The 13523-nt window shown below is 30.7% G+C and overlaps 3 protein-coding genes across 17 annotated transcripts in view; 2 read left to right on the forward strand and 1 right to left on the reverse strand.

Moving 5' to 3' along the window:
- Positions 1–5536, forward strand: part of LOC134242454 (uncharacterized) — a 33009-nt gene extending 27473 nt beyond the window's left edge. Inside the window, exons 26-34 of the mRNA XM_062724544.1 lie at positions 46–102; positions 1701–1816; positions 2861–2961; positions 3210–3283; positions 3473–3532; positions 3613–3691; positions 3836–3915; positions 4711–4794; positions 4881–5536. Of these exons, the coding sequence (XP_062580528.1) occupies positions 46–102; positions 1701–1816; positions 2861–2961; positions 3210–3283; positions 3473–3532; positions 3613–3691; positions 3836–3915; positions 4711–4794; positions 4881–5096 (867 nt within the window). The 3' untranslated portion in view covers positions 5097–5536. The remainder of the gene's footprint in view (positions 1–45; positions 103–1700; positions 1817–2860; positions 2962–3209; positions 3284–3472; positions 3533–3612; positions 3692–3835; positions 3916–4710; positions 4795–4880) is intronic.
- A 2908-nt stretch (positions 5537–8444) lies between these two features.
- LOC134242546 (E3 ubiquitin-protein ligase RNF217-like) lies at positions 8445–10031 on the reverse strand. The gene is made up of 3 exons (XM_062724655.1): positions 9885–10031; positions 9529–9796; positions 8445–9158 (listed from the first exon to the last, which is right to left on the reverse strand). The coding sequence occupies exons 1-3, from the start codon at positions 9930–9932 to the stop codon at positions 8527–8529; spliced, it is 948 nt and encodes a 315-aa protein (XP_062580639.1). The 5' UTR covers positions 9933–10031; the 3' UTR covers positions 8445–8526.
- A 26-nt stretch (positions 10032–10057) lies between these two features.
- Positions 10058–13523, forward strand: part of LOC134242464 (uncharacterized) — a 33321-nt gene continuing 29855 nt past the window's right edge. For 14 of the 15 annotated variants that reach the window (XR_009986873.1, XM_062724555.1, XM_062724582.1 and 11 more), the window contains exons 1-2: positions 10071–10173; positions 13088–13209. Coding sequence is in view for 14 of the 15 variants with exons in the window: in XM_062724555.1 (XP_062580539.1) it covers positions 13108–13209 (102 nt within the window). In the remaining variant the exon portion in view is untranslated. Of the gene's footprint in view, positions 10174–13087; positions 13210–13523 lie in introns of all 15 variants that reach the window. The other variant, XM_062724560.1, reaches the window with a different exon arrangement.

Genomic DNA, 13523 nt, shown 5'->3' on the forward strand with positions numbered 1-13523 from the left:
TTTCTCAACAAGTGTATTATGATAATGAAAATATGTATTTTTTAGGTTCTAGCAGAGACTCCAAGTTTCTTCTCGCAAATGAAAGACATGAATAAACAAACGGTAAATATTTCTACGTAAAAGATTAAGCTAAGATATTAGAATACATGTAATATAAATTTTGTCTTAACAACAATCATTTATGGAAATGCACTGCAAAAATTACTAACAATACAGAAATATAAACTCAAAATGCAAAACTACATTTTACAATCATTGAGGGCAAATTATTTTAAAAGTAAACTTTTAATATTTTTTCTAGAAATTGACTCATACAATGTTACAATGTACATTCCGGTAGGTGTAGGGGTGATAATGTGTCCAAATTGGAAGTATCTACATAGAAACTTCGAGGCTTTTTGATTCATTACACAATAGCAACTTTTTGTCATTGATATTTTTCATCAGCTAAAAAAGAATACTTTGTATTACTTGCGCTTCCAAAAAAATAATTTTTCATGAAAAATATGGAGATCTCGAACAGTATTCAAGCTCAAAAGTCCATTAAACAGTACAAAATTGACGCAGATCAAACATGGACTTCCAAAACATCTGAGGTGGAATCAGGTTCCATGGAGGAGTGATCATTCTTTTGAGACCTGTCACCCGTCGTGTGTTCCTTGTCTTGATCGGGATTAAAAGGAAAATCCGTCGTCAATGCAGGGTGAAAATAATTGACTAAAAATTAGTATGAAAACTGACAATTAGCATTTGTCTTAACGAGAAATTGTATTGGGTATTAAACAAACTAATTTAGTATATAGTTAATGATGAGTAAGAATGCCTCTTCCAAAATTGTGAATTTTATGGCCTCAGGGTCAGGGGTTCTGCTGTTAGTGGGGGCTCTATTGATTATATAATGAATATGCATTATTTCTTTAATAAATTTTCTTCTCTGCTCCTAGGTATTAAACAAACTAACTAAGTACATAGTTATGATGGGGAAGAATGCCTCTTCCAAAATTGTGAATTTTATGGCCCCAGGGCAAGGGTTCTAGTGTTAGGGCGGGACTCTTTTGATATGTAGAGAAAATGCAGAAATGTTTTGAAAATATTCTTCTCTGCTCCTTGGTATTAAGCAGATGAACTATCTATATGATTATGATAAGCAAGGGTTTCTCTTCAAGAATTATGAATTTCAAGGCCCCTGGGTCAAGGGTACCACAGGGGGGGGGTCTACTTATATACATGTACTGAAAATGAATTAATTGATTGAAATCTGTTCCTTGATATTGATGAAACATTTTTTATGAGTAAGGGTGCTTTTTCCAAAATTGTGAAGGGTCAGGGGTTCATGTGTTGTAGCACTTGGCGCTACTGACTACTGCTGAATATTACTGATTAGTCAGGATACATTTTTTGTTCCCCTACTCTGTCTGTGGGTATTAAGTAACCAAAGTAAGCATGCTAAGTGTATAGTTATGATAAGCAATGATGCCTCTTTCAAAATTGTGAATACCATGACATCTATTTTAAACATAAACCAAATTCAATCGTTTGAAAGTAGTTGCATGATGCTCAGGTGACCTATAAGGCCCATGGGCCTCTTGTTTAAAGTACTTTTTAATAATCAGGAATAATTGTACATGTAACTGCTATTATTGTAGAGGACTGTAGTCTTATACACGTATTGCAATACAACTTCTGTACTATATTTTCAGGAGGAAAATTGGACATTTACTCTTTGTGAAATTCTTTGGCGAGTGATTACTGAGAGCTCATCAAAAAGTGAGATCGAAGATTGGCTTCTCCGATTTCAAGCTGAATTTGACATTATGTAAGTGTACTACATTATATACATTCATATGTACCTTTGATCGTCCTTTCACTATCATAAGCAATTATTTATTACAAAATTAAAAGATGCTTAGTGTGTTTAAAAAATTAAAAGGAAAAAAAGTTACGCACAAAGATTGAATACTGTTTGTGATGCTTTTGTCATTGTAATGTAACGGCTGAACTTGCAAGAAATAATGTTATTGCATAACGTGTGGAATCAACGGTCGAAGGTCCAATATTAAAAAAAGACACAAAAACAGATTTTAACGTGGCGGATCATTTCATTTTGATCTTTGGGTTTACTTAGTAGTTGCTTTAATTGTTTTTCATTTATTTTAAACATTGGGTCGGGCTAAGTTTTTTCAGAAAGAAACTGAAACTCTAATGAAGCAAACATAAAACAAACTTTCCGATGTTATATTAACCGTTTTTAATTTTAAAACAAATTAAATAATATGTTCCTTTTCGTGTGATTAATTTTAAAAATGTGGACTTTCAAAGAGTAGAAGTTGATTAAAGCAACACAAGGAATTATTTCAAACCTAGAAAACATAAAAAAAATACATGTATGCCTGTTTTCTTTGAAGGGAAGGTCAACGTATTTTTGCTCATACTATTTATATTAAAGGTAACTGAAAAGATTTAAAGTAAAGGATTTTTTGTTAGCATTTTTCAAATAAATTATTGGTTTTATAATTTTTTTTTTCTGGTAATGAATTAGAATAGGCCGTTAGTCCACGGTCCTGTCTCTTGAAGAGTAAATTATATGACCAAAAGTATACAGTATGTATGAAATTTTATTATAACTGTGAAAGTTTAAGAATTATTTTGAAATTGTAAAATCTGTCATTCAGTTTGTGTTACTTGTTCTGTTGATTTTTTTTTTTTTTTTTTTTTTTTTACATTTTTACAAGTGCACACCATTGATATACGGGGGATATTAAGATGAAAAAAAAACGAAATGGTGTGAAAATGTACATTTTCACATTTTGGGGGTTTTCACATCATATTTCTGCAAAATCACTCAGCTTTATCATTTCAGCAATAATTCATTTGTGGAGTATACACAACATGATAGCCTTTCATTCCTTACTAGTGTATTGAGTGGAATTGCTGAGGAAGCTGAAAAGGAAAAGAATAAAAGTTATAATTGTTTGGTTTTGTTTATTTTTATTGATTTTTTTCCTTTAAAGGGTATTTTGTTGTCAGATGTATCAACATTTTCATTAATATATTAGCTGTACATACCTTTAAGAAAATCGATAAGGGAATGAAATACATGTTAAAGTTATTGCAATTAATTCACATATGATTTTTCTCTCAAGCGTTTACGTTCAAGAAAACCCCCTAGTTTAAGATAGCATTAAATTTGCATTGTTTCCAATATTTAGGAAGTAGGATCGATCCCACTAACATATTTAGAGGTGAACTACACGATCAATACACTTGTTGCAAGTGCAAAAGGGTATGTTGGTTGAATTTAATCCTGTACTTAAACCTTTTTTTACTGTATTTTAAAGTATTTACCTTTTCAAAGTTTATGATTTGCCTAATAATTATATGATTGATAAATATATAGATCCTAAAGCAACTGATCTCGACATATTCTTTTTTCATACTATGCTAAAGTACGTTGCTTTATGATTTTTTTTAGAAAGAGTATCACGGAGAAAGCAGTTTTTACTCATTGCCATTACCTACCGTGATAAACAATGTAAGTAGACTAAGCTCCAGTGTTCGTCTTATTTTTTAAAAATGATGATAATAAAAAACAAGTTTTTATTTCTAATGAAGGATCCCAAAATTGGCGAATGTTTGTACCAGTTTCTAGCAAGTGAAACACTGACAGATATATTCCCTTGTTCATATTGTAGTATGTATACACTATGTATTTATCATTTATAAAAAGTAAACAAAAATTCAATAAAACATGTATATATCATGTATATGTTGTCCATATTATACATGTACACGAACAAGAAAGATCTTAAATAACTGTTTTCTTTCTCTGGAATAGAACATCGCACTGTACTAAAAGAGATACAGATAAAGAAGTATCCAGATGTCTTAGTTTTGCAGCTTGGAATGATATCCGAGGTTGTATTCAGAAAGAGCAAGAGCCATCTTATGCATAAAATTGCCCTGTACTTATATCAGTTAAATGCTATCACCCTTTTTCCCATTACATACATCAAAATAAAGTAGGCACTTGGTGCTTTCATTTTCTATAGTAAAATTTCCTTTTGAGAATCCACATACTGGAAAACAGGCTTTGAGAAATTGCAATGTTTTTGAAATTTGCTGGAAAAATGCATATTTGACTACCTTCAGCAGAGAATAAAAATATAAGCACAGCTTACAATCCAAAAAATAAAACGTGTTTTCTGAACTTCAGAAACAGAGCTTTCATTATGTATTTGCATATTTTGGATCAGAGGTTGTGCTTTATATGAAAAATTGAAAAAATGCTCCAACTTAAGGTCATTTTCATAGGAATTTACAGGATCTGAGAAAAAATGACGCATTTCATGACGTCATAATGCATTGACTAGATGTGAAATTACGTCACGATTAATAGATACGTAGTCACCAACACTCCAAGTGATAAATACTGCATTTGCAAACTAAACTGAGCGGTTTTGATTTTTCAGAATTTTTCAGGGCCAAATAAGGCCCAAAGTGGCTCACGCTTTTATTATGTTAAAATAAACTAAAACGAGAGGTTCCTGAGCCAAAATAAAACTTTCTATTTGTCCATCTTCAATTGTTCTCCAAACTTCATGCGTTATAAGCTATTTTTTTTTCAAAATAGATATATATTTGAGGCTGAATTAGAGAAAAAGTAAAATTTCACAAATGCAGGTTCTAATATTTTCTCACTTCTAATTACAGATAAGGGAGCATTTTGAAAAAGTTCATAGAAATCCAAGGTTTTGGGAGACTTTTGCTGGGCTTTCAAATAATATTCACCTTTCCGTAAGTCATTTCCCTATATAAAATGTTTATTTAAGTTTTTCAATACACAGTGTGATTTAATTTGATTACACAATTTATATTAACAGAAAATAAAGAAGGCAGAGTTTTTAAAGTACAAATTATATGCTGTAATAGTCCATATTGGAGGATTAACAGGTGGCCATTACTACGCCTACGTCAAGAAAATGCAGGATAAAAAGTGGGAATGTCGAGATGACAGTTATGTTCGAAAAGTTGGGCTGAAGGAAGTTCTTCAAAGTGATGCTTATATTTTGTTTTATCATAAAATTGAGGTTTCATAAGTGATATTTATATCAGATTTTGCCATGGTATATATTATGTAATAATACCGTCGTATACATACATATAATCATAATGTACTAACTAATAAAATGACAAAAGTGCTTCAGTGCCTTTGATAGAAACTACTTTTCATTACATTACCTCTTCCTCTCTCTATATGTGTGTGTAAACAATGTAAGATTATGGGTGCATCTGCTTGTGCGCCCACGAGCGTTTTAGTGTATAATATATATATTTGTGTTCGATTGATCGCCATGTTAAATTCACTTAGATCGGTTTCCAATTACAGGTACATGTCAGATGCATAATAAAAATTGTTATTTGTTTGTCATAAAAGATGTAGTAAATTGAATTAAATAGTTAATTTAACATGTTCAATTCATGCATAATTATTAATATATTTTATATTCTAGTATCATATTTCTTGTTTATATTTCCACGAAAGAGTCCGTAAAATTACTTGAAAACAGGGACATCAAGTCCCAGCCCTTATATATTATATATTATTTATATATCTCGAGATATTAATAAAAAAAAATCTATATCATGGAAAAGGTTTATTTAATAAAACCGTTCTTAAGCTTACTGACTGCTCTGAAATTGGATCACCCAAACCAAGATACACATGCACATGCATTAAGACAATTTGACATGAAACAATAATATACAATCAATAAATCTATCTATAGTCTCAAAGCAAGGAGTTAGGCCTTATATGGCGTGTTCAAATCCTTCTGAGGGACATGGATACCGTACGTTACTCAATTTGTTTGCACACACAGTTGCAGTTACATATATGAAACTATGACTTTTAAAAAAACAATGATTCATAACTTCAATATACGTATCCTCAAGTAGATTCAAAATGAGAAGGAGACAAATGAGGTTAATATAAGGAAAAATATATATTTCGACCATGAATAAATAAATGAATATTCTCCTTAATATAGCATTTCAAAATAAAACATTTCAAAGGCAACAATGATTTTCATTAAAATATAAGTTAAAATTCTAATACTGTGGTTTCATCAATATTCGTTGAGCACCAATTTTCGAGGATTTCGTTGTTGAGCAGATCCACAAATTTAAATATTCATTGAATTACGAAATATGACATTCATTTGTATAGGCAATGCTTTTATCCACGAAATTACTATCTTCGAAACTGTCTGTTTTACAAAATCCACGAAAATTGATGCCAACGAAAATTGATGAAACCACAGTAATGTGTATCTGTAATAGTATGTACTCTGAATTGACAGGGAATAAAGATCTTTAATTCTGTGATCCTGTCACTAGATTTCTGTAAAAAAGTACTTGCTTATATGAAAGAAATAAACGTGCTAGAAGGGTCGATAATTCTGAGAAGTTGTGTTCAGTCCATTTTTTGTTACGTCTAAACAATAAAATAATATCAAACCAAACGGTCAACAATCTGATTTTACAAAATTAAACATACAAGCACTATAATAACCTGATTAACTTTAAAATACCGTATAGGCAGAATATTTAGCGAGAATTTCATTTTGGTATTATAAGCGAGGTTGTTGGGATCGCTAAAATTAATTCATTGATTGTATACTGTTTAACGTCCCTCTCCAGAATATTTCACTGATATGGAGACATTACCATGGCTGAAGGGCTGCAAATTTAGGCCTATGCTCGGCCTTTGAGCAGGGAGGATTTTTTCAAAGATCTCACCTATGTAGATGTACATGTATTAAATTCCTATGTAAAAATATTCATCCCAGGGAGGTGATGATTTGACCAAACTTGAACCTACGATGCTTGAAGATGCTTCCATCTAAGATTCATGTTTTCAAGCATAGTGGATGTTTCGAAAAAGATTTTTTAAAAGCCATATTTTTTTAACATATTTGTAATTATCTCTTATGAAAAGTAGGCGGTGCCTATTATTTACATAAACTTGAATCCCCTTCACCTAAGGATACTTAATGGCAAGTTTGGTTGCAATTGGCACGGTTATTCTTGAAAGAAAATGGAAATGTGAAGAGTTAAACAATGACTACGACAACATTCGGCTCAGGTGAACTAAAAATACTAGTACATGCATGTATTGAAAGCTTCATGTCCTTGTATCACAGTATCTCAGACTCAATCATAACATGTGCAGGTACATCTATAATGTATATTTTTCAGAAAAATCTGACTTATCAAATTATCATATATAAAACATGCATGCTTCTCAATCTAACATTCAATCTAACATTCTGTGTATTTAAAATATATTGTCGTCAATTCATTGATTAGCTGATAAAGCAAATTTCAATTTCAATTTATTTGCTCTCTGAAAGCTCTTTGAAAGCTGGTTAAGTTGATTTCTTGATAATTCAGCTGGAATGTAAATTCCACCAAGCGAAAGGTCATGAGCTAAGTAGGACTGAAATGGAAATAAAAGGAATCACTGTTTATTTTGTTAATTATGCCAGTATGTTTTGCCCATTATTCAAATTATCCCACACTTCAACTATTGTGTTGTAATGGCATAACAATACAAACAAGACATTGATTACTAAAATAACTTAAATAATCATTTTAACCGGACATGATCCCAAACAAATCTGCACAAAATTATATCTTATGATTGGAATCACGAGAGTGAAGTGGATATTGATCATACAGTAATTTGGCTTTTGATCAAACCTTTGCTTTTTAAAAGTCCTTGTTCAGCTCCAAACTTCTATTACTTCTATTGTCTTTTGGGATTGTATACTGTTCATTCAAATCCGTAGATTTGAGTAAATTACAGATAAATTTAAAAAAAAAAGAAAAACGTTAACCTTCATTAAAACTTTGGCACTTTTATTTCCAATTTTTTGCAGGTTTAAATTTTAAAAGAATTAAATCTTTATTTATAGTAAAGTTTAACATTTGTTTGCAGATAATAAATCTGAATAATTTAATTTCACTTGTATTAAGCAATTTCATTGGCTGAATCATTCAAAGGAACATATAACATTTTGTATAACATAATTTACCTACGTCACAATGAATTACGTCAAAAACGTATTACTACGCTTAACGTTACTTTTAAATTTATTGCTCAATTTGAAGCCTTTTTCCGGAGGAAATATTGTCTCATTGTCTACACTGAAATTAAATTATAAGGAATGAAGCTAATTTCAACTTATGTTATCCGATATAACAAAACTTGGGGCAGTTTACGCTTTCTTATAAACCGCTTCGCGGTTTATAAAGCGTAAACTGCCCAAAGTTTTGTTATATCGGATAACATAAGTTGAAATAAGCTTCATTCCTTAATTAGATTTACAGTAATGCAAATGAGGAAAAAGTTTCAATAATGGGACCAACATATCTAACACAATGTTAATAAAAGTTTTTTTTTATTCAAAACATTAATTTTGAACTTACTACATTTATCTAGCTTTCATATTAAAGGTCTTAAACTTAATTCCCCTCAAACACATTCTGAACTGGAGCTACAATACAGGGTTGGTTATAGTTTCCACATTGCAATTGACCATTAACGGCAACTTTAAGACATGAAAAGCAAAACACAGTCCTACATTTAGTGCAAGTCATGGTTTTGCAAGCTTTCAAGTGTTCGATTAGGTATCTACAGGACCCATTTGGACACATTCGTTTTGATGGCACTTCCTCAATATTTGACATGTCGATTCTTTTACGCGGGGCTTCATTAAGAATTCGTTGAAAAGCTTCTAATTCTCTTTTGCTGCATTGGTGGTCTGTTATCCATGGTGATTTGCAGCTCCAGCAGAATTCATAGGCTACCCCCTTCTTTTTAGAGCATGATGTACACCTTGTGGGCAAGGCATCCGTTTGTCGCTGACAGAATTGCCCGCACTCTGGACACTCAGATGTGATATCATTTTCTTGGTTGACCGAGTTGAAGGAAATTTTGCATTCATAGAAAACTCGTTCATCGTCTGTCATGTCGGCTTTTCGTACGATTTCTCGCATATCCCACTCAGCATGACAACCATTTGTAAGGCAACACACTACAGGCTTTACTTCACACATTAATGTGTTCTTCATATGACCAAACAAATTGTCTGGGGCTAAAAAAAGAGAAATATAATCTTTAATAGAAAAAGAACTCAGTGTTACATTTCGGGATGTAAATTAGAGTTTGACCCAATTTTTGCATTAAACAAAAAGTTATTTTTCTACGTTTGCCATTTTACATAGTACAAAAGCTTGTTATGCAAATGTGTCATTCCTTAATATTAATATGTGTTATACAGATTTAAAAATGCCTTTTTATTCTATGATTATAAATCAAAGACAATAATAAAGGTTTTAAATTTGTAACGGAATGTCACAAATACACGTAAAATCAACTATGTTAACGTCTGATATGATCAACTTTAATATTTTTTTTTTCAGAAAAATAAGTGACCATGGATCAAGAACGATAACAATTCATACTTATTGCATGTCCACATGACATTTTCAGCCTCGGTTCCTCATCGTTCTCGTCTTGTTCAATCATATCGGGCTCTGTTGTTACTAGATAACTTGGTACTCTTCTGTTTGGATTGCCAACCATAATTTGTAAAGGTTTTGGCAAGCTGTAAGTCGCTCTACTGCTTTCATAAATAATTCCTTCTTCTAGATTGACAACTTCAACATAGTATTGGTATATTCCAAATTTGGATGCTATTTTCTCCTTAGCATCGCGTATAGTTAATGGATTCTGAAAGAAAAAAAATATATAAATCTACATGGCATAAATGAAAACAATATCGGATATAAACACAGTGAATAGACATTATGAAGCTTACCTCTCCTAGACATTGAATACTATCGCTGGATATTTGTTGAAATAGCATCCTTTCGATTGTCGTCTAAATACGCAAAACTAATCACTTTTTAGAAGCAATGGAATACTTTTATTTTCTTTTCGAAGAATATTTCTAATTTAGAAAACACGTAAAGCAAGGAAAAGCAGGGAAACCCCGTTCTATTTATAGCTAGGGACTAGGATATCAAACTGAAAATGAATAAATGTTGATAAACAATCATGCATTTTCTTACATAATCTACAGATCAAAAGACAATCAGAAGTATCAGGTATATTTTTACGTCTGTTTTTAAAATCAATAATATATTTCTATTGTTTGTGTTCTTTATTATCATTAATTGAAATGAATTAATTTTCATTGTAGATATTGTTTCTGTTTAGTAGAGACAAAAAAGATATATAGAATGTTGTTGGCTATTAACACGAATATCTTTAATGTAGAATTGTTTACGTCAATTTTATTTGAAATCATTTTGTATTTTTTATGTACGATCTGCCATGCTAGAGATAATCGGACAATATTAAAGCCGCTTCATCCGAAACAGGCAAATATTATCTTTAACAATAAAAGTATGTCATTACATAGATAATATATAAAAATTAATTATAAGATTGATTTGATAGTTTATTACAACAATCCTTGCATAGAAAACATATACCAAAAACCTTGTTGATAAACAGCAGTTCCTGACGGGAATTTAAGATCTGTTTTGAAGTCACCTTTGAAAAAAATACCTTTATCGGATATATTTAATTATGAAGAGATTTCAAACCCGAGTATTTTTTCAATTAGTAGAATCCTAAGTCATGAACTATCTTTTAAAAATTAAGGAATTAATTGAATATAATCCATAGTAATTTTTATATTAATATGCATATTTACAGAATAAAGGAAAAATGGGGGTTTAGTAACGAGGGCTAGAATATTGCCTGTGTACACTTTGTTGTGGAAAAAATGCTCGGGTTTGTTCTTCACGAGTTATACATGTAAGCGATAAATTTAATTTTTCGAAGATGACTTCACGCAATGTCAACAAATGTCAACAAAGGATTATTTATTGTGTGACCTAACAAAAATTATTTTTTTAACTTTTGAATTTTGATATCTTTAAAGAGAAAAAGACTTTGGGGATATAATTTGACCAAAGTTAAAATAATTTATGGACAATTATTTTTCAAGAAGAAAAACGAATATATTTTTTTAGCGATTACAATCGGACCAAGCGGCTTTAAATATACTTAAGGCACTCTGAAAACAAAGTTAGTGTGTAGTATAAAGAGGTCTCTTAAAATGACCACTGATTTGTTTACATTTTTTGCTTTTGTTATATATTTAAGAAAAGTATTTTAGCAATGTGCTCACAAATCATCTTGAAATTAATCTATAGGAAAAAGTTGAAGATTTAAGGCATTCTTTTCAATCTGCCATCGAGAAATCGTTTAGCTTGCTTAGCATATTTTGGATTTGGTACGTATTGCTATTGGACGAATGATTACCGTGTCATTTATTTCCTGAACGTGTCTTTCTGGTGTTTAAAAAATTACTTTCGATTTGTTTTACGAGGAATGTAATTGAATTGAGAAATGAAACATCTACTTTCTCTTTCAATTCTGCGAAATAGCCTTTCATTATGAACAGGTGAGGTTATACTTTGACTTAACAGTCAACCATTCTAAAGAAAAAGTTTTGTTTTGTCTTTTTTACCGACTTATTTGTAAAGCAATTTATTAACCTTTAACAGATATAAACACACGCATACAAAGCATTTTCTTTGGCGCACATCACATACGGTTGAATATGATCAGGCAAACTAAAAATTTACGTAATTAAGATCATTGCCTGCTGATTGTCATACTTAAGAAAACCTTTAAAATCTAACTGTTAAGTTTTTCAGTTTTTATACACATGCTTGTATTAAGACGCCTTCTGTAAATTATTACTTGAAAGATGTTTATTAGGATTCGGGTGTATCTTCTTTTAAGTACGAGAACACGTTGTTACAATGTTTATACATTTGTATTTTCTATTCAATGTTTGTTTTACAAGCAATATGAGCTGCAGCTTTGATGTCAAATTTTTTGCTGCAAAATTGTAAATAAGTATTTCAATGACAGAAAAAAAAACTGCTTATAAACTTCTGTTGTTCATATTTGCGCTGTGTGAAATATTTATATGTTTTTAAAAGCTTTGATTGAATCAAAATCACATTTATGACACTAACAAACCAATGCCCTACTGTGGCTTCTTTTATCTTTTGTCCCTGCGACATTATTAACAAATTTGGACTGCACGTGGTCTACAGGTATATACTTATATATTGTTTACAACGATAACATAAATATGTTCTGAAGAGGAAATAACCCATTCATAATTTGATTTAACTAAGTTTTAAATGCTATTAAACCACTTAAGGTTAAAACTATTTATCAAAGTTAAATAATTAATTTGCCTTTTCCTAGACGATAAAACATCTATTTTACATGGCGATTTTTGCAATATTTAATGGGTCCATTATTTTTATACTCGGGGATACTAGTGACATCTAGCAAAGGACTATGATGTCAAATGTCACTCATTCGTCATATATTGTGAGTCATGGTCCTGGTATATGATGAGATTCTAATGATTCTTTGTAAAATCCTCCCTGCTACAATATGTACTTGCATTTGGGTGACTAACACAGTGTTAAGTTTCTTGGTATACTATACATTTACTGTGTATATGCACATGTGATATCTTTTATTTTACAATAGTAAGATATTTATTTCCTACGTACTGTTCTGTTTTATATTTTGTGTTTTGACAGGATAAATTTGAGATTTACTTGTGATTTACACAGTGAAAACAATTTTCAAATAACCAGATTATTTTGTATATCCATAATCATCAAATATCTCTTATCTAAAGCAATTTTCTTTCAATGGTTTATAATGTGATTATAAAAAATAACTGGAATGCAAGATTCCTCTAATTTTATGCTCAGGTGAAATGCATTTGTTATATCGGTAGGGAAATAATGATATTTTTGCATTTTTCATCTTAACCTTTAAGATACATGTATTTTAGACAAACTCAGTGTCTTACTAGTATACTGCCTTTATATGCAGCATTTATAAACTTTTTTTTATTATAAACCAAAAATTATATTATTCTTAATTGAAAACCCTTGGTCCATTTTTTAGTTCTAGCTCAGTCTCACAAGATGGCCTGTTCAGTGATATATGTTGGAGGAAATTGCATGGAATCCAAACTTCTTTATACTGGATTGTATACAAGGTGCAAATTCAGCAATTGTAGTCGACAGGTGATTAATATTTTTATTAATCAAACAAACGAACAAAAACATGATCATATTGATCCATTTATTGAAAAATATAATTGATTGGTTTCCAGTTCTGTATCGAAATCTTTGCTTCTGATGTTCAAGAATATATTTCATAATGAAAAGGTAAAGGACATTAAGTTTTGGATTTCATTCAAATTTAAAAACATTACAAGTTTGTGAACACAGTACAAAAACATGTATGCCTGAACAATATTAATGCTTCAAACAAATTCTGCTTTCAATTGATTACACATCCTGTCATCAAATCTTTTGTAGTTCATGCATATAATAAC

This window comes from Saccostrea cucullata, unplaced genomic scaffold (genome assembly GCF_032062105.1).
Source record: "Saccostrea cucullata isolate Sc308-1 unplaced genomic scaffold, CSIRO_AGI_Scuc_v1 ctg904, whole genome shotgun sequence".
Classification (NCBI taxonomy): domain Eukaryota; kingdom Metazoa; phylum Mollusca; class Bivalvia; order Ostreida; family Ostreidae; genus Saccostrea; species Saccostrea cuccullata.

Bases quoted from the DNA above. Each gene is read 5' to 3' on its own strand.
- LOC134242546 (XM_062724655.1), bottom strand. From the start codon at position 9,932: ATGCTATTTCAACAAATATCCAGCGATAGTATTCAATGTCTAGGAGAG. The intron at 9,797-9,884 runs GTAAGCTTCATA...TTTTTCTTTCAG, and splicing joins GTATTCAATGTCTAGGAGAG to AATCCATTAACTATACGCGA. The intron at 9,159-9,528 runs GTATGAATTGTT...CTCTTTTTTTAG, and splicing joins GTCATGTGGACATGCAATAA to CCCCAGACAATTTGTTTGGT.